The sequence below is a fragment of the Haliotis cracherodii genome, unplaced genomic scaffold, assembly GCF_022045235.1.
Source record: "Haliotis cracherodii isolate W230 unplaced genomic scaffold, xgHalCrac1.p SCAF_4, whole genome shotgun sequence".
Lineage (NCBI taxonomy): Eukaryota > Metazoa > Mollusca > Gastropoda > Lepetellida > Haliotidae > Haliotis > Haliotis cracherodii.
The window spans coordinates 19,566,681-19,591,741 of NW_027266297.1; the positions used below are offsets into that span (position 1 = coordinate 19,566,681).

At 40.2% G+C, this 25,061-nt stretch overlaps 1 protein-coding gene across 1 annotated transcript; it reads left to right on the top strand.

Annotated features, from left to right (window-relative positions):
• LOC139478579 (polycomb group protein Asx-like) lies at window positions 1-24,263 on the top strand. Its single transcript, XM_071261118.1, has 9 exons — window positions 1-148; window positions 9,671-9,821; window positions 10,910-11,139; window positions 13,749-13,859; window positions 14,721-14,830; window positions 19,078-19,151; window positions 19,729-19,805; window positions 20,199-20,230; window positions 20,953-24,263. Exons 2-9 carry the CDS (start codon window positions 9,734-9,736, stop codon window positions 23,117-23,119), a joined length of 2,889 nt encoding a protein of 962 aa, XP_071117219.1. The 5' UTR covers window positions 1-148; window positions 9,671-9,733; the 3' UTR covers window positions 23,120-24,263.
• The last annotated feature ends 798 nt before the right edge of the window (window positions 24,264-25,061 follow it).

A 25,061-nucleotide genomic window follows, 5' to 3' on the forward strand; every position in this document is an offset into this window, starting at 1 on the left:
ATGGCGGTGATCACACAACTTCTAAGCAGATAAACAACAAAGTTTTGTCCTGTATTGTGGAATCTATCAAGCATTTCCAGCTATAACGGATAAATACTGAAAAATTAGTTTTCAAAGAAACAAGATTAACTCTCTGATTGCCACAACTGTGAGTTTTATAGCCAGATTTTTGCATTTATTTACACACACGCAAGGCCCAAATTGCAACGTTTTTCATGCAACAGTTTCCGCCAATATTATCAAGAATTACTCTATCAAAACTTTCAAAGTGGCAGAAAAAATGCCGCAATTTGCCGTTACGTATTATATTTTGTCTTTGTCGGCATATTGATCGAAATGCGTCTTCAGAAATGATTAAACAACGGTTCACCTGATCAATATCCGATAGCATTCTGCAGGTGATGTGCATTGCATTTTGCATTTTGATTGCGTTTTCCAACTAAATATTTGTCAACTCGAAAAGATTTTTGGTCTTAAATTATTGCCAAAACATGCCGTAGGTTTCTGACTTTGCCAGCTCCAGAGGAAATTTGTTTTGTCTGGGCTTTTCATGAATGTCATCATACTCATTGATATTAATATCCTACATAGAAGTTAACCACTTTGTCAGTGTTGATGGTGCTGTTGCTGCATGTAGCTATGTAGATGATGCATGTTTTTCACACTACAGCAGCTAGAATGTTTACATGGTGATGGATATTAGTCATAGTGCTTCGAACAATGTGAAAATTGGAGCAAGTGAAATAAATGAGGATTAACAATAATACCAGTTGACATGCCTAAGTAGCGTACAATGTATATCACCTCTACCATGTCTACCCTTCATACTCTATTATATTTCATGTTTCATGCAGAATATGTTATCAAATGACCAGGTGACATGGATGACAGCTGGCATTTCAATGTCCAGATGTACAGATATTATGTTTCTTAGGGTAGTATGACATGGTATAAATTACAAAAGAATGTATTAATTTTACTTTAGTGTTACTACTAGTGTATGGGAAGCCAATAGACAACTTGCCCCTCATACTAGATTTTACAACTCTCCTCATTATCATGATTATGTACAAAAGTTGATTGATCATGTCGATAAGTTCTGAGCTTTTCATTAAAGTTGCTTATAACTGAAACCTTTGTTCTGGACATTACATTGTATCATATAGGTATCCACACAAAAAATGAATCAATTGAGCGTATTATTTCGCAATCAAAGTAAATTAAATAAGCAGGTGTCTGTGACGTTTGGAAAACTGACAAAGTTGAAGAACATGCATGTTTAGCATTGTCTTGTCATAATAATAAATCATAAGGTGGTCGTGATACACATACCTCACTCATCATTCCCATCATTATGCCCATAGCTGCTAACTAACCCAAGTTAGTCATAATTGTTACGAATTTGAAACTAAACCACAAAACTAAAATTTCTTCATACACATGATCCAAGCAATATGTAAACATGGTAAATCTGCGAAAAACTAAGCGATAAGATTATCAACTGAGTTTTCAGAATCACATGTCTGTATTGTCATGATTGTATTGTAACGATTCAATGCTGTCAAAAATACAAGAAAATAGAATTTGGTGTCCCAACCAGAATATCGTAACCAGGTCTAATTGTTATTTGGGAGAGGTGTCAGTTATGCGTATCAGTGTAGTATTCTTGAGTCATGATACAATATGAATTGTGATGCTTGTTTTGCTTGAATTTTTCCTTGTGGCCCGACTGACAAGAGCCACTGTTATCTTCAATCAGTTTCTCTTAACCGGATAATTTGCATGGCTGGTAAATTCAGACTAGTTCTAATCATGTTAATGGTAGTTATGGAATCATGATTCAGTATTTTCTCATGTGACAGGCAGTAAGATAACACTAGCCGAAATTGTTGTCAGGCCCGGTTTCTCAATTCAGAATTAGAACATGAATTAAAACATTGGTAGGCATATGTTATCTGATCATCAGGCGTAAGTACACATTCTACCATGAATTTTGAATTTACTCGATTCTGATTGGTCAATCAGAGGCTATTAAATCACAATAAACCCCCTCTGATTGAAACAGCTGGTTTGACGGCTGCATCACCGTGGAAGCTAATATTCATAGAATAGTACTATTTTCAGTCATTGTCGGTAGGCATATTTAAATAACTATATCTACAATTTCAGGTTATAAAATGCACAGATGCGGTTACTACAATATTCAAAGGATTTGTGGCAATACATTTCGTGCAGAAAAACACGTCAGAAATCTACAAAGGGGATGTATTTACGTTTTGGAGACAACAGAGCTTGAAATTTTGGCACTTTTCTATATACAACTGTGACGTCATATTTTTTGCTTGCTTTGTTTTCTTTAGGGATGCCCACCTCATGTTAGCTTACCAAGCTGCCGCGCTTATATGCTTTCAATGCCTGTCATATGTTCGAGTGAAGTATTACGGTGTAAACAAACTGCTTGAGTATATACAGCACCATATTTTGTTGGGTCATTCTGTAATTCAGATCGATAACCCACTCAAAACACTGAACTCAACCCATGCCGCTTCACTCAGTATATTTGCTGACACCAAAGAGTTTGCGTTTTATTTAGTCATGGTAGAATGACATTGGCTCCAAATTCAATTTAGCGGGGTTAAATCTACAGGTAACCTAGCTCTACATTGAAAACACAGTATGTTTATCTCCTAAATGTATTGGTACATAGGTGAATCACACCAACCTAATTATAAATTCAATCAGATGCAATGTGTGCAATGAGGATATTGAGTGGTCCTAATGTTGATTTGTTCCACTGGTGTTTTGGAACAAAACATGTTCCATGTAGCATGTTAAACTGTGTTTAGGATCTGTTAGAATGATAACATTGTTCAAATAATGTTATAGTTTTTTCATAAAACACCTAAGGAAAGGAAACTTGAAAAAAAAGACCAACCCATGTATACTCGAAACGAAACGCGAAAGTGATATTAGATGTATATTTTGGAGATGATATAAATAATAAACAGATGGTAATCGATTGTTCAAAATTAGCACACATCATTGTCATTGACCCATGTTCCATATGGCATGCATGGACCTTTAGATTCTCAATAGATCTGATAGATTGTATTGCCACCATTAGAATCCAAAACAGACTGGCATCGTTGTCTCATGGGAGCAGTCAGATCCTGAATATGGCCTGGGTAATGTTTATCCACTCTGCCTGCAGTGCTTGTACCAACTGTGGGAGGCTCTGTGGTTGTTGCTGACATGCTCACAGTCGTTGATCCAGTGCATCCCATAAATGTTCGATTGGGTTTTAATCTAGAGATCTGGAGGGCCGTGCTATGTTGTGCTGTTAAATTCCCCAGAACTTGCACCAAGTCTGTTCTACCAGTGTAGGAGATGGCTGCCCACATCATCACACTGCCACCACCAAATCTGTCCACTTCCTGCATGAAGTTTCGTGCATAACGATCCCTGTGATGCCTGTGAGCACAACTTCTATCATCTGCAATTTATAAAATGTGACTCATCATGAAACCAAACTTGTCTACATCACAGTTGTGGCTATGCTTTGTGAATTTGTGTCGAGAAAAAATAAAACTCGATCCGCCAATGCACAAATGTATCGTCCAACCACTAGAAACAAGGTTGTTATATTTCCCACAGTTTGGAGTTACAGGAGGTGTGATTTGGTACAGAATAAACAGTGATAAATGTGCTGCTATATGAACAATGTAATTGCCTAGATGATAGCAGCAATGCTGTCAGATGCCTTACATTTATAAGTTACAATCTCATTAATATCAGATCTTTTACTTTGATACAGTTTGAGACAACAAGAATAATACCTCTCTGTGTGAACATCCAGGAACACAAGGGATGTCCCGGTTCACCGATATAGTGATGCATCAATAATATTCTCAGATGATACGATATGTGGTACAATGTTTACCCAGTGTTACCTGTATCAATTCATATTTTAATCCTGTTTCGATTCATATTTTAATCACTTATCATTTCACTCATGGAACATTTATAAACGCAAAGGAATGACTTGGCAAAATGGATCCTACCTACATTTTATGTAATATTTTATCTTTAATAATCTATACTGTATATACATTGTGCAATGTACATAGTTTTGAGACTTAGAATCTGTTCTTGTCTTTTCTAACTGGTGTTGACACTTGTTTTATCTGAAAATTACTGTATCAATTGAAATGCGACATTTTTAATTTCAAATACCAGACCAGATATTCAGGAAGTTTCATGTCTTTTTTGCAGTGTTTGTGTAAAATATAAAAATTCATGCTAAATTACAGCGGATTAAGTTAAGAGATTCATATCATTTTGGGGGTTAGTCGTATCATGACATCCCGAAAGGACACATTCATGAGAGAAGCACCTGGTGAACTGTGCCCCCCCAAGTCTAAATGAAGGATGATTGGGATCTTGAATTAATCAGATGTTAGCTTTCTGAAATGATTCGACTATATTTCTTAACCACCTTGATCCGTAAATTTCGATCTTAGCTTTTAAAAAAACCTTTTGAACGCAAATATACCCTTATAGCACTCCTTTTTGGGTGTAGATGCCATGGCGCTTTGTGCACTATCCACAACAATATCATAGCATGCCTATTGTTATTTACTTTCAGAACTCCCAGTTTATATTTTGAGATTTGTCAATCAGATATGCTTGTCTGAAAGCTTTGCTAACTCATACTGTGAACTTAAGAGCCTCTGTGCTGATTAGGTGAACATGCTTATTGGATACTTCACCTAACATGCTTAGCACAACCTATTGAGATGTCCTCGGATCTTCATGCAGGGGGGACCCGTGAAGATCCGGGTTAGAAAAGGTCTTCAGCAACACATGGCGACTGTGCTTGTCACAAGAGGCGAGCAACAGGATCGTGTGGTCAGGTCCCTGACTTGGTTGATGCATGTCATCGATCCCAATTGCGTGGATCGATGCTCATGATATCAATCACTGGATTGTCTGGTCCAGACTCGATTATTTACTGACCGCCGCCATATAGCTGGAATATTGCTGAGTGCAGCGGAAAAACAACAAACCAACCAATCCTGCAGAGGGATATATCGTATCACCGTAAAAGATCTGATTTGGCTAATGAGATTGGATGTCTTAGAAAAGATGTTTGAATGTCAGCTTGTTTCCTCTGGTAATTTTAGTTATTTATAATTTGATGAATAATTATGATAATTAAGCTGTGATGAAGTATCAATATTTCACTGATATGACACTGTTTTAACTATTTTAAGCTTAGTATACGAAGAATCCGAAGTTGAAACATGATTACAGATGTCCCTGACACTATGCAGCGCATTTGTTTCCCGCGTCCTTGCCATGATTCGCTGATTACTTCAGGTTTCACTTCCATGCTGACACACTGTGATCATGTGATATAACCATGTCTGTTCACATCAGTGTTAAAGGGGAAGTGTACACACAAAAATCACTTTCTTTCTTTTTCTAAACAAAACGCAATTTTAGAATTAGTTAGTATCTGTGTTTGAAAATATACACTCATTTTTTTTCACAGTGAAAGTAGGAAGCTCACAATAGTGTGAAAGTGATATGCCGTTATGAGGCCTTCATTTTACAAGCGAAATAGGCCTGAGTTATCCCCCTTAGATTATGACGTAATTGGTGCCAATTCAACTGGGTCCCTGTCTATTCTCAACGCAAAAGATATCAAGGACCAGTTTGCGGTTAAACAACATGGTCTACGACACACTCCGGCGCAATGGTGACTCAGCATAACACAATTCTGGCTGGCATCTAAGATGCTAGAATCACAAAACTGTACCTACACCACGTGAAGCGGCTCTAACAAAGCATGATGACATCATAATGTTTATCAATTGGCACCAATGACGTCATATTGCAAGGGGCATAAGCCATGGTGTTTTTGTTATGGAAATAGAACACTTGGTAAACATGGTAAATGTGAAAAATATAAATCGTTTTAGTGCAATAAATATGTTAATTAAATATGATGTTTTTATACTTTTGTCTATGACACTTCTATGTTAACACATTTTTAATGTGGAAAAAGTACAAGAAAAAATGGTTCATTTCCGTGTGAACTTGCCCTTTAAGCCTTACCTACTGTCTGTTCACCACAGTGGGGATTTTAGAGTAGAATAGCTCCAAGCGTCCTATGCTTGTGATAAGAGGTGTCTAATGTAGATAGGGGTGCTTACAATTAGTTACATTTTGTGGTGTATTCAGCGTTCCCATTTACCAGTAAAAATAGGCTTGGACTGGTAATTCATGTGACTGACAGTCCCTGTGGACCGGCAAATAAAATACCTTTATCATATAATGGGTAGGTTTCTTGGCAGGATAAAGCCAACAGATAAAAACGATATCCGTTGGGGTCATATGCGGATAGAGATGCAAATATCAAAGGTCAAGTAGGGACTACTTTCAGTGTTTATAAACAAACATGGTGTCGCACTTGTCATTCGGCGATCAAGTCAGAATTAACCATCGTGAATCCGGATAAACTACAGGTATAATTGATACAATTATTTAAAAAAACAGTCTTATATACTGAAAGTCAGTGTCGAACTGCGACGTAACTAAGGCATTTTATAAGTTTGGGCAACTTTGGAGATATAAATTTCGAAACAATTTTGCGAGGGCACTAGGCCTAGCCAAGCGGGATCAGTAGCCATATCTGTGCTTGTAGACCTCTGTGGCTTGAAACCTTTTCCACAAATAAAAATAGTTGGGTTTAGGCGAAATATGTATGAATTGTTACCTTGTTTCGTTTTGGCGCTGTGTATACTTCTTATGACAGACCAGGCCGACTGTGAACAATCACTGGCCGTGATGTCTCATAGACTAGGGTTAGAGTAGCTTCCCTTTGACAAAGGGCAGTTACTCTAGCAGACAGACCGATGGATTGTCGCGAAAGGCAAGTAAAAACAATTGTTGTTTTGCGTATATGTTGCTTCACCACTGTATAAGAAACAGATTTCAGTTTGAACTATATTGGCTACTGTCACTGTCCGACTGACACATCACCTACCCTGTGACATAATAAATATTAATGCGCACATTCCAGGAAAACTCGCAATGTTTAGGTAATGTTTGTGAGTGAGGGGAAGCGATTTTCAAGCACAGAATTGAAGAATGACATTATATGATAAAGAGGTTATCACGCTTGTGTGTTTAGGGATGGTAAATATCCTGTATTAGGAATAAACACTATGTATTTAGCTCGCCAAGGCTCGCTAAATTGAATGTTTATTCCTAATGCAGGATATTTACCATCCCAAAACACACTCGCGTGATAACCTCTATTTATTAATATTTGTTGTTGAACAAAACATCGGTGATGTTCAAGTCGGCTTGTCTTTTAGCATCAGGCTTCACCCTTGTCTATTTCTAGGTTAAATATCCATTTGTAGTGACTTGTCTCGAAATATATAAAAAAGAAGAGAAAATTGTGACTGAAGTTTGTGTGGATGGCGTATAGATCGAACTGAGTTACTTCAGAGATGACATCTTTGCATTGAACATGATGTTGCAAGAATTAAAACCAAATAAGTTCCATATGTTTTTTTATTTGTTGAAAGTTGGGACTCGCAAAAATTAGGGAGGACTGGTAATTTTTAGAGATGTCAGTCCACAAGGACTGGCAGTTTCAAAAGCCAGCGGGAACACTGGTATTGTGTGTCATTATGATCTAACTATGATCGGTGGTCATGCAGTTATGCTCTGGTTCAGCTTGATTAGTAACTGCCCCTCATTGTACATGTTGTAGGCCAGCCCTTTTTACTTAGCATTATTCCCTTGGTTAGGTTGGTGTAAAATGAATTACCCTTTGCAAGCCAGCTTCTTTTTCTTCTTTTTCTTCATTCTGATGATAATTGATTATTGATGGATTATGCTTGATTAAGATCAGTTTCAACTCCAGAAACAGATAACATGGCTTAACAGTGCTACATATGTATTGATTCAACATGGTCAATGCTCCTTTATCAGGATCGAATTGCAGGAACTTATCTTCACTTGGAACACTTGCTAGCCCCTGTAGTGATAACAACACAAGAAAAATGCCTAAAAAGGCTGAAATTGTACTAGCCTCTCGGGATACCGTTAACATTACACAAACTGACTCAGGAGGTGGCTTTGTGCCAGTTTGCATCCCTAGTATCATCTCAAATCCCAAGCGATACCCAGATACACCAAAGCATGTATTTCCAGGGTTGTGCATTAAATATGAAAGTTCAAGGTGTCCTTGTCATAACCATAATGTTAAGTGTTCAAGAGGATCACCAGAAGATGACACACTCACACAACACCATTTTTTAACACTGTATTCCTCAGAACATGCAAAATTTGCTGTAGCTTAGATGCTTATGCCTTACACTGCAAGTGGCTGCTAAATATTTGTGGTTGATGCTGGCTGTAAACACCTCACATTCAAGTTGATTCAACAGGATGATATTTTAATCTGATTATCCAGGCATGACTGACATGAATATTTATGCTCCTATTTGAACTGAGCAATTTAAGACTACCGGTAAGAGGAAGAGGGAAAGTAAATTCGAAGGTGTGGTTGACTTGCATATGTTTGTAGTCTGTGCCAAAGGCTTTTGTGCCTAGTACCAGTCTGAAATTGCTTTCAGCATCTTTCACGAGATTTTAGCCTTAGCATATATATAGAGAGAGAGGTTGTGTGCTTGTGTGTTTTGGGATGGTAAGTATCCTGCATTAGGAACAAACATTGTATTTAGCGAGCCTTGGATATTTATTATTCCTAAACACACAAGCGTGATAACCATTTTATCTATAAACTTCTCTCACAAATGGTATCTAAACATTGCAAGTTGTCCTGGAATGTATGCATTGAAATCTTATGTTACAATGTCAATGAATAATCAGTCAGACAGTGACAACAGTCATTATCATTCCACATGAAATTTTGACAGTGATGTAGCTACCATAAGGGCTAAAAGACAATTGTCTACAATTTTTCAACTTTGTCAGTGATTTTTGTTAATCTATCAGTCTGTCAGCTAGAGTAATTGCCCTTTGTCAAAGGGAAGCCATACACAACTGGTCTTATTTTGGGAGGAGACTCCATGCCGCATAGGTCAAGCACATGTATGGGAACTGATATCCTGACTGAAATTGCTAAACCTTCTCACCTACTCCCATTTTAGATTTAGATTTTTGGTATCTTAAGACTATTATTTTGATCAAACGACAATAGACCATGATAGACAAGGACATTGACCATGTTGACAGGTTTTTTATGAACACTAAAAATATTACCTGACATTTTATATTTGCATATTTATCTGTAAAGGACGCCTATTGAAACAGTTTCTATGTTGATTTTATCCTGCTAGGAATAACATTTTTTTCCAGATCATGATCATTGTGCTGCATTCTATATTTGTAGTCAGATGTCTGTAATATATTATAAGTTTTATTAGGTATTGCTGGTCCTATGCTGGACACATTCTGAAAAAGATTATGAAGCATTTTTAGGGGTTTTAGGGAAAATGAATATTTTGAGGAAACAAAAGTATGTGCATCTCTCCATCCCGTCCCGACCCCTAGAAATTACAATTTTATCATTACAGTTATGACGTCACCTTGACTTTTATTCTTATATCCTAACTTATTTTTCCAGACTTGAGTATGACCTGAGTTGTCAAGGTTACAAGGGAGCCGTGCAGACTTGTCATGGACTACAATGGAGCCCAGCACTTCAGGAAGCGGATCAAGTGTCACGTTGGGAGCCGGAGGCAGGAGCATCAGGCAGTCTCTTCGCACAAAAAAAGGTAAGACCAAAATCGGGATAAAAAAATGATGCCTAAGAAAAGTGACGTGTTTCCGATAATCAACTTGCCCTAATTTAAGGTGCTGACTGTCTCTTTCTGCTGAGGGGCGGCCGGGTAGCCTAGTGGTTAAAGCGTTCGCTCGTCGCGCCGTCGACCCGGTTTCGATTTCCGACATGGGTACAATGTGTGTCCTCCGCCGTGATATTGCTGGAATATTGTTAAAAGTGGCGTAAAACCATACTCACTCACTCTTTCTGCTGACTACATTTACACGTCTTTCAACAAGCTATGGATAGCTGCATGATTTGCTGATCAAGTGTTAAACAATAATGACTCATTCACTCACCACAACCATGTTAACCCAATGGGGAAGTATTACATTGAAAGGTTTATTTGACCTTTGATGAATGTCAGCTGCTACAGAAACTAACATTTTTAGTCCACAAGTTCTCAATGATAACATAGCAAAACACTTCAAAATGGCAAATTTCTACTCGTCCTTATGGTACCTTAACGACTGGGCAGTTTAGCAAGGACTAAAGGACAAGTGCTAACTTCTATCGCTTCTCTTAGTGTCCTAGATAGAATTGGTTTGAGGAGGCTCCAAGAGTCTTTAGGATTTCTGCTTAAGTATCTTTCTAGGCACCCCCAAAGTCTAAGGCTTGATTTTGAACACTGATAATCATTACACAGTATAATAGCATCAGTTCAGTTTTCATTTTAGGTGGTACCCCAGTTATGTGCGCACCATGCACAAAAACAAAGGTTTCCGTCGTAATATCAAACAGGAATAGTTTCTTGTCTTATTCATTTTTTCTTAAGTAATAAGTATGTTAACATGGTTAAACCCGATATCAAGGTTGTCAATATATGATAAACATAAAACACTTTATTTTCTGCTGTACAGCAACCAATTAATATATAGGTATCAAGGATAATGCCAAAGTAGTGCCTTGTGCTTTTAGCCCCTAAATTAAAAAAAAGGCCCACATTTTCAAATACAATGGGGCATTTAAACATTGTGCTGTATGGGTCCATGTCAGAAAAGTCAGTGTGAACCGTGATGTATGTAATATTGTCATTTGCAGCAAAGGTGAGCTTCTCACCCACACTAAACAATGCAGCATCGTCATCCAGCAGCCAGACTGGGGGCACAGGGACTAGGTCCGGCCAGGGTCAACAGGCAGAGAAGAATGGCCCCACAAAGGTCAACAACAACCAGACAGCCTCTGCCATTGGTGGCCTGCTAGGTCACGCCTCCCCCAACAAAACACAGACTCTCCGGGATCTTCTGGCCTCCACTCAGTTTAGTATGAAGGTATGGCAGTGTGTCCAGTTTCCATCGTTCAGTGGCATTGTAGCTGTAGTATGAATGAAGACAAATTAACTTACTTTTTTCACACAATGCCAAAACAGTGCACTGAAAAAGTAAAGAAGTTAAAATCCATGATTCAGCTGTCATTTGTCCATTTCCCATGTTTACCATGTGTTGACTGGTAACTTTATCTATGTCCCATGTTTACCATGTGTTGACTGGTACCTTTATCTATGTCCCATGTTTACCATGTGTTGACTGGTACCTTTATCTTGGTCCCATGTTTACCATGTGTTGACTGGTTCCTTTATCTATGTCCCATGTTTACCATGTGTTGACTGGTTCCTTTATCTATGTCCCATGTTTACCATGTGTTGACTGGTACCTTTATCTATGTCCCATGTTTACCATGTGTTGACTGGTACCTTTATCTTGGTCCCATGTTTACCATGTGTTGACTGGTACCTTTATCTATGTCCCATGTTTACCATGTGTTGACTGGTACCTTTATCTTGGTCCCATGTTTACCATGTGTTGACTGGTACCTTTATCTATGTCCCATATTTACCATGTGTTGACTGGTACCTTTATCTTGGTCCCATGTTTACCATGTGTTGACTGGTACCTTTATCTTGGTCCCATGTTTACCATGTGTTGACTGGTACCTTTATCTTGGTCCCATGTTTACCATGTGTTGACTGGTACCTTTATCTATGTCCCATGTTTACCATGTGTTGACTGGTACCTTTATCTTGGTCCCATGTTTACCATGTGTTGACTGGTACCTTTATCTTGGTCCCATGTTTACCATGTGTTGACTGGTACCTTTATCTATGTCCCATGTTTACTATGTGTTGACTGGTACCTTTATCTTGGTCCCATGTTTACCATGTGTTGACTGGTACATTTATCTTGGTCCCATGTTTACCATGTGTTGACTGGTACCTTTATCTATGTCCCATGTTTACCATGTGTTGACTGGTACCTTTATCTTGGTCCCATGTTTACCATGTGTTGACTGGTACCTTTATCTATGTCCCATGTTTACCATGTGTTGACTGGTACCTTTATCTATGTCCCATGTTTACTATGTGTTGACTGGTACCTTTATCTTGGTCCCATATTTACCATGTGTTGACTGGTACCTTTATCTTGGTCCCATGTTTACCACGTGTTGACTGGTACCTTTATCTTGGTCCCATGTTTACCATGTGTTGACTGGTACCTTTATCTTGGTCCCATGTTTACCATGTGTTGACTGGTACCTTTATCTATGTCCCATGTTTACCATGTGTTGACTGGTACCTTTATCTATGTCCCATGTTTACCATGTGTTGACTGGTACCTTTATCTATGTCCCATGTTTACCATGTGTTGACTGGTACCTTTATCTTGGTCCCATGTTTACCATGTGTTGACTGGTTCCTTTATCTTGGGCTTATTTCCCTTATTGGGGATATTTACTGTGTCTGTTTATAACATCTATTTCTTGTCATAGGCTAGTACTCTCGAACATGTTGCATCATTTCAGTCGTAAGATCATGTATTTGGGCAGAATATTAGGGTCACAGTCATAAACTGGAAGTGCATATGATTTCCTTATTAATGTAGCTACAGACGTGGGACTGTTTTAAGGTTGTCTTGCATTGAGCATGTTGGTTTTATCAAACCCGAAAAGGGATTCAAACAAGAAGTGCTTATTTGATAGTTGTACTGCAACAGGGATCAAAGATAGATAGCTATTGGTGAGGTCACCTGTCATCTGATGTGGAGGTGGTGGGACAATACACATCAGTGCATCAGTGGATCATGATGTTTTACTTCCCCATACAAGCATAGATCAAAGTCGGGGCGGTCGGGTAGCCTAGTGGTTAAAGCGTTCGCTCGTCACGCCGAAGACCCGGTTTCGATTTCCGACATGGGTACAATGTGTGAAGCCCATTTCTGGTGTCCCACGCCGTGATATTGCTGGAATATTGCTAAAAGTGGCGTAAAACCGTACTCACTCACTCACTCACTCACTCACTCACTCATAGATCAAAGTCATGCACTGAGCAAAAAATATTGATAATACCTTAAATATTTGTTTTAATAACTGTTACTCCAAACAAACGCTAATTAAGAGTGAAAATGTAAATATTTTGGACATTATGCCTATATTGACTTTGGCACACTCTTGACTGCATATTGAATGTTATCAACTTGGTATAGAGTTAGCTCCCTTCCAGTGCTTTAGCTAAGCCCAACAATTTGATTGGCTAAGTGGCTTGGCAGTATCCAATCACGTCACCATTTAGTTTATCAGGTAGCAGTATGTGGCAGGTATTTGGCCAATGAGTCTATGAAAAAGACTATTTTTTCTGATCAGACATTTTGCAGTCACAACCGGACAAGTCCGGTGCACAGACTGGTTTCTGGATCCCTGCTGCAAACATTACTGTGTCATGAAACTGTTATGAGTGCTGCTCTTAGTTTTTGCAGTATTTTCCTGTTCACTAAACTTTACAGATTTTAAGTATTTTGTTATATGTTTAAGTGAATGTATTAGGTTAAACCAATGTTACTGAATAAATAATCGCATCCATTCATAAAACATTAAAATCAATTTTCAGCCACGCAAGCGGTCCAACAAGAGGAAGAGTATAGCTGCGCAGATAGCCCAGACAAAGGAGGGCTGCATTGACATGACGCCAGACTCCATCCTTGTAAACACAAACCTCAAGGTATTGGCACAATCAATGTATCAGGGCTTATCTAGACCTCAGAGGCTGGGAATTATAATTGTCGTATTTAATGTGAATATAGCCACAGCTAATGGCTTGTATTCCACTGATTACAAGACCATAAAAGAGGAAAAGTCTTCATTTGACATTATTAATAATATATGGAATGCAATGTTAAAATGTAATGTTAAAATACCTCCTAAAATAATAATTTTAAAAAAGTACCAATTTTAGAGAACAAATATATTTATCCCAAATTTGCATACAAAAGGCAAATTCCTGAGACAGTCTGTGCAAATTCTGGAAGCCTGAACTTGGCTCTTTGTTTAAGTTTTAGTACATTCATATAGTCTGTTCTTAGCCGAGTTTACTAGACTGAACAGAATTTTACTTGACTCAGACCTCTAACAAGTAGCTGAAGTCGACGACTGCTGAGTATAGCATGCCCAGTTATCATCAGGATGTAATTGCTCACAATTATATATGTGGACAATGGGTTGACAAATATTTCCTTATGAAAAACATTTGTTCACATCATAATCACACATGGTAAATTCTTCTTGGTCCATCTGTTGTTGCTTGCGGAAACATAGTTAGAAATTAGCTTCAGACTGAGAAATTTTAGTCTGTGTGGAGACAACATACCTGTCAGCCTGGTAATCATTTATCACAACAAAGATGGAAATTAGGACTAGCCAGACAGCCCGACCAGTTTTGTTGATGTTTAAGATATCCTAAGGGTTAGTAGAATTTCAAAAATTTGGAGGTGGGAATTATTATCACTATTCGGGCGAGTAGACGTTCTTCTTTACTTTCCATTCCAGACAAGGCTGATTACATCGTGATTCTTCTGTTTTGCAGGCATTACTAAACTATGACACTTTCAACATGCTGCCTGCTGCATACCGGTACAAACTCATCACACTGCTGCCTGAGTGTGACAAACTACCCGACACAGAGAACTCACTCAGGTAGGATGACTTAGGATTCATGTGAGAACAGGACTGATTGATAGTTGTAGATGACTTGAAAACAAGAAATTTATATTTATGCTTTTACTACTATTTGCATGTTGTTTGTGGAAAGATTTTGCAAACTGAAAACTTATTACTACTTTTATATTTCTTTATTATTTCATCTTCTGCATACCTTTGTGTAAAACATGCTTGAACCATGTTTCCTGCTTCTAAAGCATAAACATTCATTTGAACACACCCCAGCAACCCTATAGTTATTAACCAACAACTGGGTCAATTACATGCTCTCTTGCATGGCAACCTTACATGACCTGATGAACTGATCACCTGTGTATCTCTGCCAACTCCTGGTCTTTCTTGAACCCAAATATGATGGTTTTGGAGAGGGGGAGGGACAAGCTACGTTCAGTGTGTTTCTTGACTGACCATGTCTTCACACAACTTGACCCCCCACGACAAAGCCTAAGCCTCTCCCTTCAGACGTTCGGTCTACTACGTGTTCTGTTCTTCGACGACTGTGTAGTCAATGGTGGCGGTCGATCCTGCTTCTGTTCTCGACTCAGTGTGAGGGAAGTCAGTTCGTCTGACCGTTCTACGACAGCATGTCCTCTGCTCATTGGCCGCTCTGATTCCATGCTCTTGAATGTCCCTCTAAGGATTGTGGAAAGAAAGCCTCTTGGAATCGCCAAATGGGGTGATGCTCCTGCTCCCCTGCTCAATGATCAAATGATAATGATCAAGTTTTCCACTCTCCAGATCGCCGGGCCTCTTTGCACGCTCCGTGTGATTCGAGTGCCTGGTCGGCCTCCGGTGACCGCTGCCCAGTTTAATTACCCTTGTATGTCTGTACAGATTCGTCCTATTACAGGGATCCTTAACCTTGTCTTGATTACCACCATCAACACTTGGATTGCAGAGATTGGGACTGTACTCGGAATGACACACTCAGATGACCCGTGTTGGTGGGAGGGCTACCTTCCCCATAGGGATTCATATTATTCTTGACCTGGTTACCCATACCCGCCGGGTTACTGGGATAATTGTTTGGCTGCAGGCTGTAGTCAATCTCCAGTTTGTCGTCCTTCTACAACAATCTCATCACAAAGACCGTCATCGGTCCCCTCCCCCTGAGGATAGACATCCCGTCACTGTATTTAGATTGTAGAAGTGGCCATTCTCGCATACACTCTCTCCGTACAGAAGTCTCCGGGTGGGGATCCTCCCAGTTCAGCTACTCCGGAATCTAGTGCCCCTACACCGATTCTTCTTGCAAGTTTGACTCATTCATTCAGGCACTTTCGAAGGCTCTCCTACAGTGCTCGGAACTTTCGTCTAAATTGAGAACTTACACATTTGAACTCGATGGTGCGTCATACTTTGCCACTCGTTTCATCTATTGTGTCTGCAACAGAAGCTCTTTCTGCCTCCATCTCCCATCAAGAGGATGCCTTAGTTAGAAGTATGGTGCTCCTCATCTAGGAGAAAATCAAGAGCGTTCTTCTCGATCTACTATCCCATCACACCAGCTCAGTCACAGCTTTTCATTGCCGTGGTGTGCTACAGCACTGTATCTGGGATGACCAGTTTTGACCCAGGCTGTATCAACTCCTGTTGTCGTCTCATCACCTTCTCGCTCGACCGGACACAGGAGGCCTATCAGAAGGTTCAGAAAGATACCAACTTTCAGAAGGGACTCATCATTCCCTGTTGACTGGGTCGGGCACTGAGATTTCCTGTAAAATGCTCTCATTTTTGCTTCATTCCATCATACTCCGGGCCTATACATTTGCTAGGTTGCTATAATGATCAAGTTTTCCACTCTCCAGATCGCCGGGCCTCTTTGCACGCTCCGTGTGATTCGAGTGCCTGGTCGGCCTCCGGTGACCGCTGCCCAGTTTAATTACCCTTGTATGCCTGTACAGATTCGTCCTATTACAGGGATCCTTAACCTTGTCTTGATTACCACCATCAACACTTGGATTGCAGAGATTGGGACTGTACTCGAAATGACACACTCAGATGACCCGTGTTGGTGGGAGGGCTACCTTCCCCATAGGGATTCATATTATTCTTGACCTGGTTACCCATACCCGCCGGGTTACTGGGATAATTGTTTGGCTGCAGGCTGTAGTCAATCTCCAGTTTGTCGTCCTTCTACAACAATCTCATCACAAAGACCGTCATCGGTCCCCTCCCCCTAAGGATAGACATCCGTCACTGTATTTAGATTGTAGAAGTGGCTATTCTCGCATCCACTCTCTCCGTACAGAAGTCTCCGGGTGGGGATCCTCCCAGTTCAGCTACTCCGGAATCTAGTGCCCCTACACCGATTCTTCTTGCAAGTTTGACTCATTCATTCAGGCACTTTCGAAGGCTCTCCTACAGTGCTCGGAACTTTCGTCTAAATTGAGAACTTACACATTTGAACTCGATGGTGCGTCATACTTTGCCACTCGTTTCATCTATTGTGTCTGCAACAGAAGCTCTTTCTGCCTCCATCTCCCATCAAGAGGATGCCTAAGTTAGAAGTATGGTGCTCCTCATCTAGGAGAAAATCATGAGCGTTCTTCTCGATCTACTATCCCATCACACCAGCTCAGTCACAGCTTTTCATTGCCGTGGTGTGCTACAGCACTGTATCTGGGATGACCAGTTTTGACCCAGGCTGTATCAACTCCTGTTGTCGTCTCATCACCTTCTCGCTCGACCGGACACAGGAGGCCTATCAGGAAGTTCAGAAAGATACCAACTTTCAGAAGGGACTCATCATTCCCTGTTGACTGGGTCGGGCACTGAGATTTCCTGTAAAATGCTCTCATTTTTGCTTCATTCCATCATACTCCGGGCCTATACATTTGCTAGGTTGCCTCCACCTGCAATGTCCAACCCTCACGAGAGGTGCTTCCGCCATACACAGTAACTGCACCCTCTCCGCTATCATGAAATGGTGCTTCTGGAAGTCTGATGCTTTTCGCCTCACTATTCACTCGGGGCATTTCAGTCACTGATGTCCAGGGTCTCCACAAGCTCAGCCCTTTGCTCTTAGTGCAACAACTGTCGCATGCCAAAAAACACAGATGACGTCATATAAGCTTGTTCCTGACCTTTACAGGTATCTATACTAAATAAGTCTTTGAACATTAACTTTGGTGTTGATTGTTTTTGATTGTTAGAGGTTTACCCAGACCCAGTTCCCTTTTCTAGGGTGGATTAACTCGTCTGTAGAAACTTTAGTCTTCAACCTGGAAGTCTCCACAAGGCGCAGCCAATCCAAATGATGTCCCAAACCTTTGTACCACTTGAGTATTTGTAAAGTAGGCTATCGGTTCAAAGATCCTCTTATGGATGTTGTCGATCGTTTCTCTTCTCGTCCTGGTTGGGTGCATGTCACTCGAATCTTTAATGAAGCGTTAAAAGAGATGCCAAACAGTTGCACCCTATTGTGCGTCGGAGATAGTGCTGCGCCCTGTTTGAAGAGTCGATACCGGTCCATTATCAATTTCAAGTCGTTGGCTGTATGGCTTGTGTGTACAGGTACACGGTCGATTAATGAATGATTACGTATGTGAAAATATGTTCGGCATGTATCCCAGATCTCATGCAGTTTAGTTTGATTAACGTATCGGTATCACCGGTTGTTCGTGTGTTTTCCCCGCTCATGAGTTGATGTCTTTCAGGCACTTGGCAGTGTTTTAGTTTTTACTTATTGCACTGTTTAGATCCTGCTTCCTCGTGTATATCTCATGGTTTTAGTCTATACAGGCTAGGGAATCTGCGGCTACCGTCCAACCGGGCGATAAGATGCATAGTGTGAGATAGGTTAAGTTTACAAAAAAAAATGAAATTTTATCCTATCTCACATGCGATCTGCCCACCTGACCACCCCCTCATCTCAGTTCCCTTAGCCTGATGGCTCTATGAAAGAGAATGAGTTGGTAGAGACAGAGGTCAGTTCATGTAAGGTTGCCATGCACGGAGCACGTAATTGACCCAGTTGTTTGGTCAGTAACCATAGGGATGCTGGGGTGTGTTCGGGTGAGTGTTTTTTGTTTTAGAAGCTGATAACATGGTTCTAGCATGTTTCCACATAGGATCGAAGAAGAAGAAATGTATAGTGTGAGATAAGATAAGTGTATAAATATAAAATTTATACTAAAATTTCATACTTTTCATTTTTGGAAACTGTGAAATAAGGATTATATATTGAATATTAAAACTGAATCTTGATTGTTTTTATGCAGCATCAGTCCAACAGCATTGAATAATGAGTTCTTTGCCAAAGCACAACAGGAGTGGAGAGAAAGGCTATCAGAAGGTGAGAGAGAGAGTACTTAGTCTTCACCCTTTGAAACATACAATTGTAACACAATAGATTGCTTTGATTCTTTGATAGGGAGCTCATCATTGCAGTTGGTTTCATTAGAACAGTTTTACCTTTCAGATAGTCTGTCAGCAGGGTTTGTGTTTGTATGACTGCAGGGATTTCGCTGCGTCTATCTGTTTAAGAGTCTAGAAGACTCTCTGTAATAATGTCTAGCAGTGATATGTGGTACACTTCACTTGAACTTTGCTGATGCACATCATTGAACATACTCAGAGCCTGGATCCTATAAAAGATGGGGATTATAATGTAAAACTGAAGAGAATCTACCATTAACACGCTGAACCTTGAGTGTTTTTCATTCCAGAATAGAAATGTCAGTAGTGTGTATCAACATGTAATTAACTATTTTGATCAGTTTCCATGAGTCAAACAACCAAACTTTTTCGTGGCACCAGAACTTGGTAACCATGGTAACATCTGTTTGCATCCATTTTCACTATGTATGTGTTTGGGAAACAATATGTTGTGTGCAGTGAGAACCTGCTGACAGGAATTCTGTTTGTTTCAGGTGAATTTACTCCAGAAAACATGCAACGCTTGAAGCAAGAAGAGGAGAAGGAACAGACCAAACTTGACCCTTGGAAGGTGAGGAGTTTAGACAGTGTCTGTTATTATAATAAACAGTATGTTCCTGCAGCGAGTATTTGTACTTAATAAGCGCTCTTTGACAATGGCTTGAGAACTGTTTCATAAGTTTACTCATCATTCTATGACATTTTATTGTTTGTATTGTAATTGATTCTAATTGTGTAAAGGGAGATAATTTGAACATTATCTCCCCTTACCCATAGGTCTGTACAAGAAAGTCCCTTTGCACGGGTTACATAATGGTTCCATGTCATTTGTTATGTATCTGTGTCATATATTCCCGGGTCTTATACGTTTATTGCATTTGGGAATTCTTTAGTTTTTGCGGGAATAGTATAAAACTAGTTTCAAAATGTAACGACCCTAACAAATGAAATTGTCATGTTTCAGGCTAAACATTTTGAGACTTTCTGGGGACAAAGGTGAGTAAAAGATGTTCCATATATTTGTCTAGTTATCATCATTATTATAGATTAGTTTATGTAATTCAGAATATCAAGTTCCAACTATTTATTAGTGGCAAGATTGGTTTTAGAGATGAAAATATTAGTTCATATACAGTATTTAAATGTTAGGGCTTAGAGATGAGTGTTCTTTAACTGAGTGGCTTGGTGGTCTAATACACCACAACTTACTGTGTAGAGTTGTGTCCCTTCATTGTGGCAGTATCTGCTGATTGTGGGCATAAATGCTTGATTCTCCCTTAAAGATCCTTGATGTACTAACACCTCCATTCGTGCCCATGGGTTTTTACCAACTTGGAAAAATTCTATGATCTGAGTCACTTTGGGCATACATCCCACATTAAGCTGACACACCTTTGTATAACAGTTTACTGTTCAAAACGTCAAACCTCACTAACTTTACCAACAGTCCTTGGTTGTATTTGTTGCTTTGAACTGAAACTTATATTTCAGTTTGAATTCATTTGATATTATCCCCATTGGGATTCGGGGTTAATACTGGTCCCCAGGAACCTCTGCCGGTTGTAAGCGGTGACCAAATAGATATAGCTGGAATATAGCTGAGTGTGGCATTAAACAACAAACAAACATTTGATATTATCAACTTTATAGATCCTGTCTATAGATAAATTTTTAAAGTTTTTATTTAACATGATGACACACATTTTTGTCTCTTGCAGGATATTAAAGGATGTACCGAAAGCAACTGGTCCATCGCCTATCAAGCCTGTGAACTCCGTGCCTGCTGCCAAGAAGAATACAGCCCATAAACGAAGCATGTTGGTGTCGTCCATGTTGCGCCACAAGTCATTATCCAAAGCCGTAGCAGCAAGTGTGGAGTCAGTGATGCCAGCCGGATCACATAGTATAACCAACAGCAATTCTACAGCATCCAGTGCCCAGGTGGGACTGCTGACCACTGTCTCAACAACAGTGACTGCAACCGTCACATCCACCACAGCCAATGCTGCAGCTTCAACGACCAAAGTAGACAAAGCTGAAGTAAGCCCAACGCCAGCCAAGAAGCAAAGATTGTCACCCAGTCAGCGGCAAGCTCAGGCTAAGACACTGGCTCAGATCAAGGCTCAGACTGAGGCTGCTCGGAGTCAGAAGTCACAGTCAGCTGAACCGGTCAGTCCGTTACGGACAGCTTTAACGAACACTCCTCCAGAGGTTGTTGACGTTTCGTGTGCTAAGTCTGTTCAAACTGGTTCTGTTGTTACAACCCCGGGAATTATTAAGGTCGCTGGGCAGACTAGGACTTTAGCTCAGATCAAAGCTCGAACTCAAGCTGCTAAAGCTCAGACAACTGTGTCAATCATCTCTCCACCTCAGACCAGGTCTTCGACTAATGTGTCCCAAAACTCATCAGTACGGAGCCTGTTGACAAGTCCTAGTCCCCCTGTGGGGAGAGTCCCAGCCCAGGCTCAAACAAGGACATTGGCTCAGATAAAGGCACAGACACGTGCCCGTGCTCAGCAGGCGGCTGCTACAGTTGTGCCTACTACAACTGAGCAACGCCCAGCACCATCCTTGAGTCCTGCCCTATCCAAGAATCATCCCAATATCTTGTTAACCTCCACCGGACGGCCAAAGACACCTTCCAAAACTGCAACCCCTGTTAAGACCGAACCCAATAATGGTATCAATTTACAAAGATCATTGGCTATATGTCAGGCTGAATATGAGAAAAGTATTGTGAAAGTGAACAGTCCTGGTCCTGCAACTGGGCCGCAACAGAGCCAAATGAGTGCCTCCAAACTGCTGTTCTCTCAGTCTGGCAGTCAGTCAGATCAAAGCGTCCCATCAGATGGAGAAGCAAGTCGATCGACCGCAAGTCCTGCAGCATCGCTGACCTCCGGAACAGCATCTCCTACCAGGGTATTGACGGTCCCATCAGTCACTTCAGCTGGGAACACAGAAGGGAAACAGATTCTGATTGTGACATCCAATAATTCTTTAGATCCAAACACGGTGCTGGTTGTGAGTGCTCCCTCCAGCACTGTGGTAACTTGTGCTGGTGCAAACAGTACAAGAACACTGACCAACTCGGTTCAAGCTTCATCCGCCACTACAGGCAAGGTGTACACCAGTGGGACTTCATCTGGTGTCCGGTGCGTCCTCACACACGAGAATCTACGGGCGATGTTGGCCAGCAGCACGCCTCCTCGAGCCTCTAGCGCTCCGCCTACTCAGAACAAACCAGAAGTTGTGACAATTGTGAGATCGGCGAGCGTTGGAGGTGACGCCTCGAATCAGACGGGAAGCAATCAGGGAGAAGTAAGCCTCAACTTAAGTTCTGAAGAAGTTAATTTTTTATCCAAAGCTGGCACTCCTACTCAAGCAGGTCGTGAAGGGTCTCCACGCTACGTAGTTCGACCTGCTTCTATTGTGGGGAAAGGCAATAGTAAGCCCAACCCACAGTCGGTAGTGTCTGGAAGCTTCAGTGTGCAGACTGTCGCCCTTCGAAGCAACCAGACTACTACGGCTAGCAGTGCCCAGCCAGTGACATCTTCCATTGTATCAAATAGCGTGGAGACCCAAGTGGCTAACTTACTTGCCAACCCAAAAGTGTCAATAATGGCAACAACCTCAGCAATACCTAATGTGCAAATGATAACCGCTGCTTCAAACATGACTACCGTGATGTTGCAGCCGCTTACATCAACGGCGGTTGGAACGACGGTCACAGCGACTTCCGTGTCTGAAGGCACGCCGACAATTAATCCTTCATCGTGTGCCTGCAGTCTCAAGGCTATGGTTATGTGCAAGAAATGTGGTGCTTTCTGTCATGATGACTGCATAGGTCCGTCTCGGCTCTGTGTTACCTGCCTCATCACAACATAACACAGTCTTTACTACGAGTTTGTTAATTTGTTGACCTAGCACAAACTGTTTACTATTGAACCAGGTACACCAGCCAAACAATACACTACAAGATAAGAGTGGAGGTGTTAATGAGCAGTGTACTCTCAAGTCTCATTTCAATGCACTTTACATAATGTCTTTATGGTTCATCATGTTCAACCGTTCTTCAGCATGGCTTCCTCTATCCAAATAATGTTCAGGACTATTTTTTAACAAATGTAGAGTGAGACTGGGACAGTGTGTAGAATTGAAGTATGGGTGCAAACACTCTTAATCATGACATAAGATAAACAGTGTATGTTGATCTCAGGGATGTGGAACTAACATGTCACATATTTTGAAAAATTCAAATTTCCATACATCTGAACAGGTTATCCAAGGGTCTGCAACTTGCAGTGCAGAGTTGTGTCCCTTAGCAATGAGGTGGCTTCGAATTCTAGTTTGGCTTCTATTATTTTCCTTTCTTTGTAAGACCTGATATTCTTTTTTTTTAACCCTGAAAAATACTTAAATTCAAAAGAAGAAAAATAACTTTTGACAAAGGATTCTTGGAAGACTGTTTTACAATTAGGGGAAATGGAAAAACCACCCATTTTATCACCGCTGTTTGTAGGAAATGGTGAATAATATGTATAAAAATCTTTATTCTAACAGAAACAAAACAAGGAAATATCTTCCATTATCTTGCCATGTCAAAACTTGTTTGTTTTTCATTCATTAGTAATGGTACTAATTTTGACAATTTAAACCACCTACTTTTTTAGGTCAAGTCTTTTGTAAACCAACTAATGATGGCTTTAGGACCATATGTATCCTTAACTTGTGGGTTCCAACCTGCACTACTTGGGAATTTCTTCTTAGCTGGTCTTACTGGGGATAATGTCTCATTAATCCACTAAATCTTCACATCTTGCTCAATGTTCAGCTCACTGTTTTAGACCTGTTTGTTATAAGAAAGACATAACAATAACAATTGATTGATTAGCTAGTTAAGCAAATATGCGTCTATAGTATCAGCGTTATTAAGTCCTTTCTATTCATGATTATCTGAAGAACTGAACTCAAAATATTTATTAGGCCAGGGCTCCGTTCCTCAAAGCGATCTTAGCACTAAGGTGATCGTAAGTCCCATACTTTAACATAGGTTTATGATCACCGTAGTGCTAAGATCGCTTTGAGGAACGGGGCCCAGGTAATGATAAAATGCCCTTGTAATGTTAAAACATTGCACTATCCCAGCCCATGGCTAGTGTTAAGTTCTAACCCTGGTTGACTTTGTTGCAAAAGGGCAGATTCATGATTAAAAAACATTCCCTAATTAAAAAAAGTACAAGTTGTCTTTGAACAAGCATTTTTGTGTAGCGCGTGGAGCAGACTTACATTTTAAGATTTCCACATCCCTGGTTGTTTTTGCTCTCCCATGGTCCCATCATAGTGTGACTACATGCCAAAATCAGCTAGGCCCCATTTCTAGTTAACTCTTTTACTTACAGTATTGTAGTAGAAATAGAAAGGCCATGGAAGATATTTGATAAAAACTTGTTCCAGTTGTAGGAAGTATGGTAAACACAAAAAGCTCAATTTTATCCAATAATAATATGGTCATTATGATGAGATGGTATCAGCTCTGTCTGTCTATAGAGGGCTCTTCATTCCTCCAGTTAAAGTGTCAGTATCGGGTGTGATATTTACAGTACATCAGTTCCACAATGACCAATGCAAGTACAACATTTATGTAACCCAGTAATTATTCTATTAAGTTTAACTTTGATGAGAAGTTCAATATCCAGAAGTAGTGCGTATGACGAGGATATTTTCATCCTGGCAAATCTTTCAAACTCATTTGAGAGTATTAAGAGTATATGTCTTTTATTTACAAATAGTTTGCTCGTCAAGCCGAAGACCCTGGTTCGATTCCCCA

Excerpts from the sequence above, each read along its gene's own strand:
- LOC139478579 (XM_071261118.1), top strand. The coding sequence starts at position 9,734 with ATGGAGCCCAGCACTTCAGGAAGCGGATCAAGTGTCACGTTGGGAGCC. Across the intron at positions 11,140-13,748 it reads CCACTCAGTTTAGTATGAAG|CCACGCAAGCGGTCCAACAA; the intron begins GTATGGCAGTGT and ends ATCAATTTTCAG. Across the intron at positions 19,152-19,728 it reads GAGAGAAAGGCTATCAGAAG|GTGAATTTACTCCAGAAAAC; the intron begins GTGAGAGAGAGA and ends TGTTTGTTTCAG.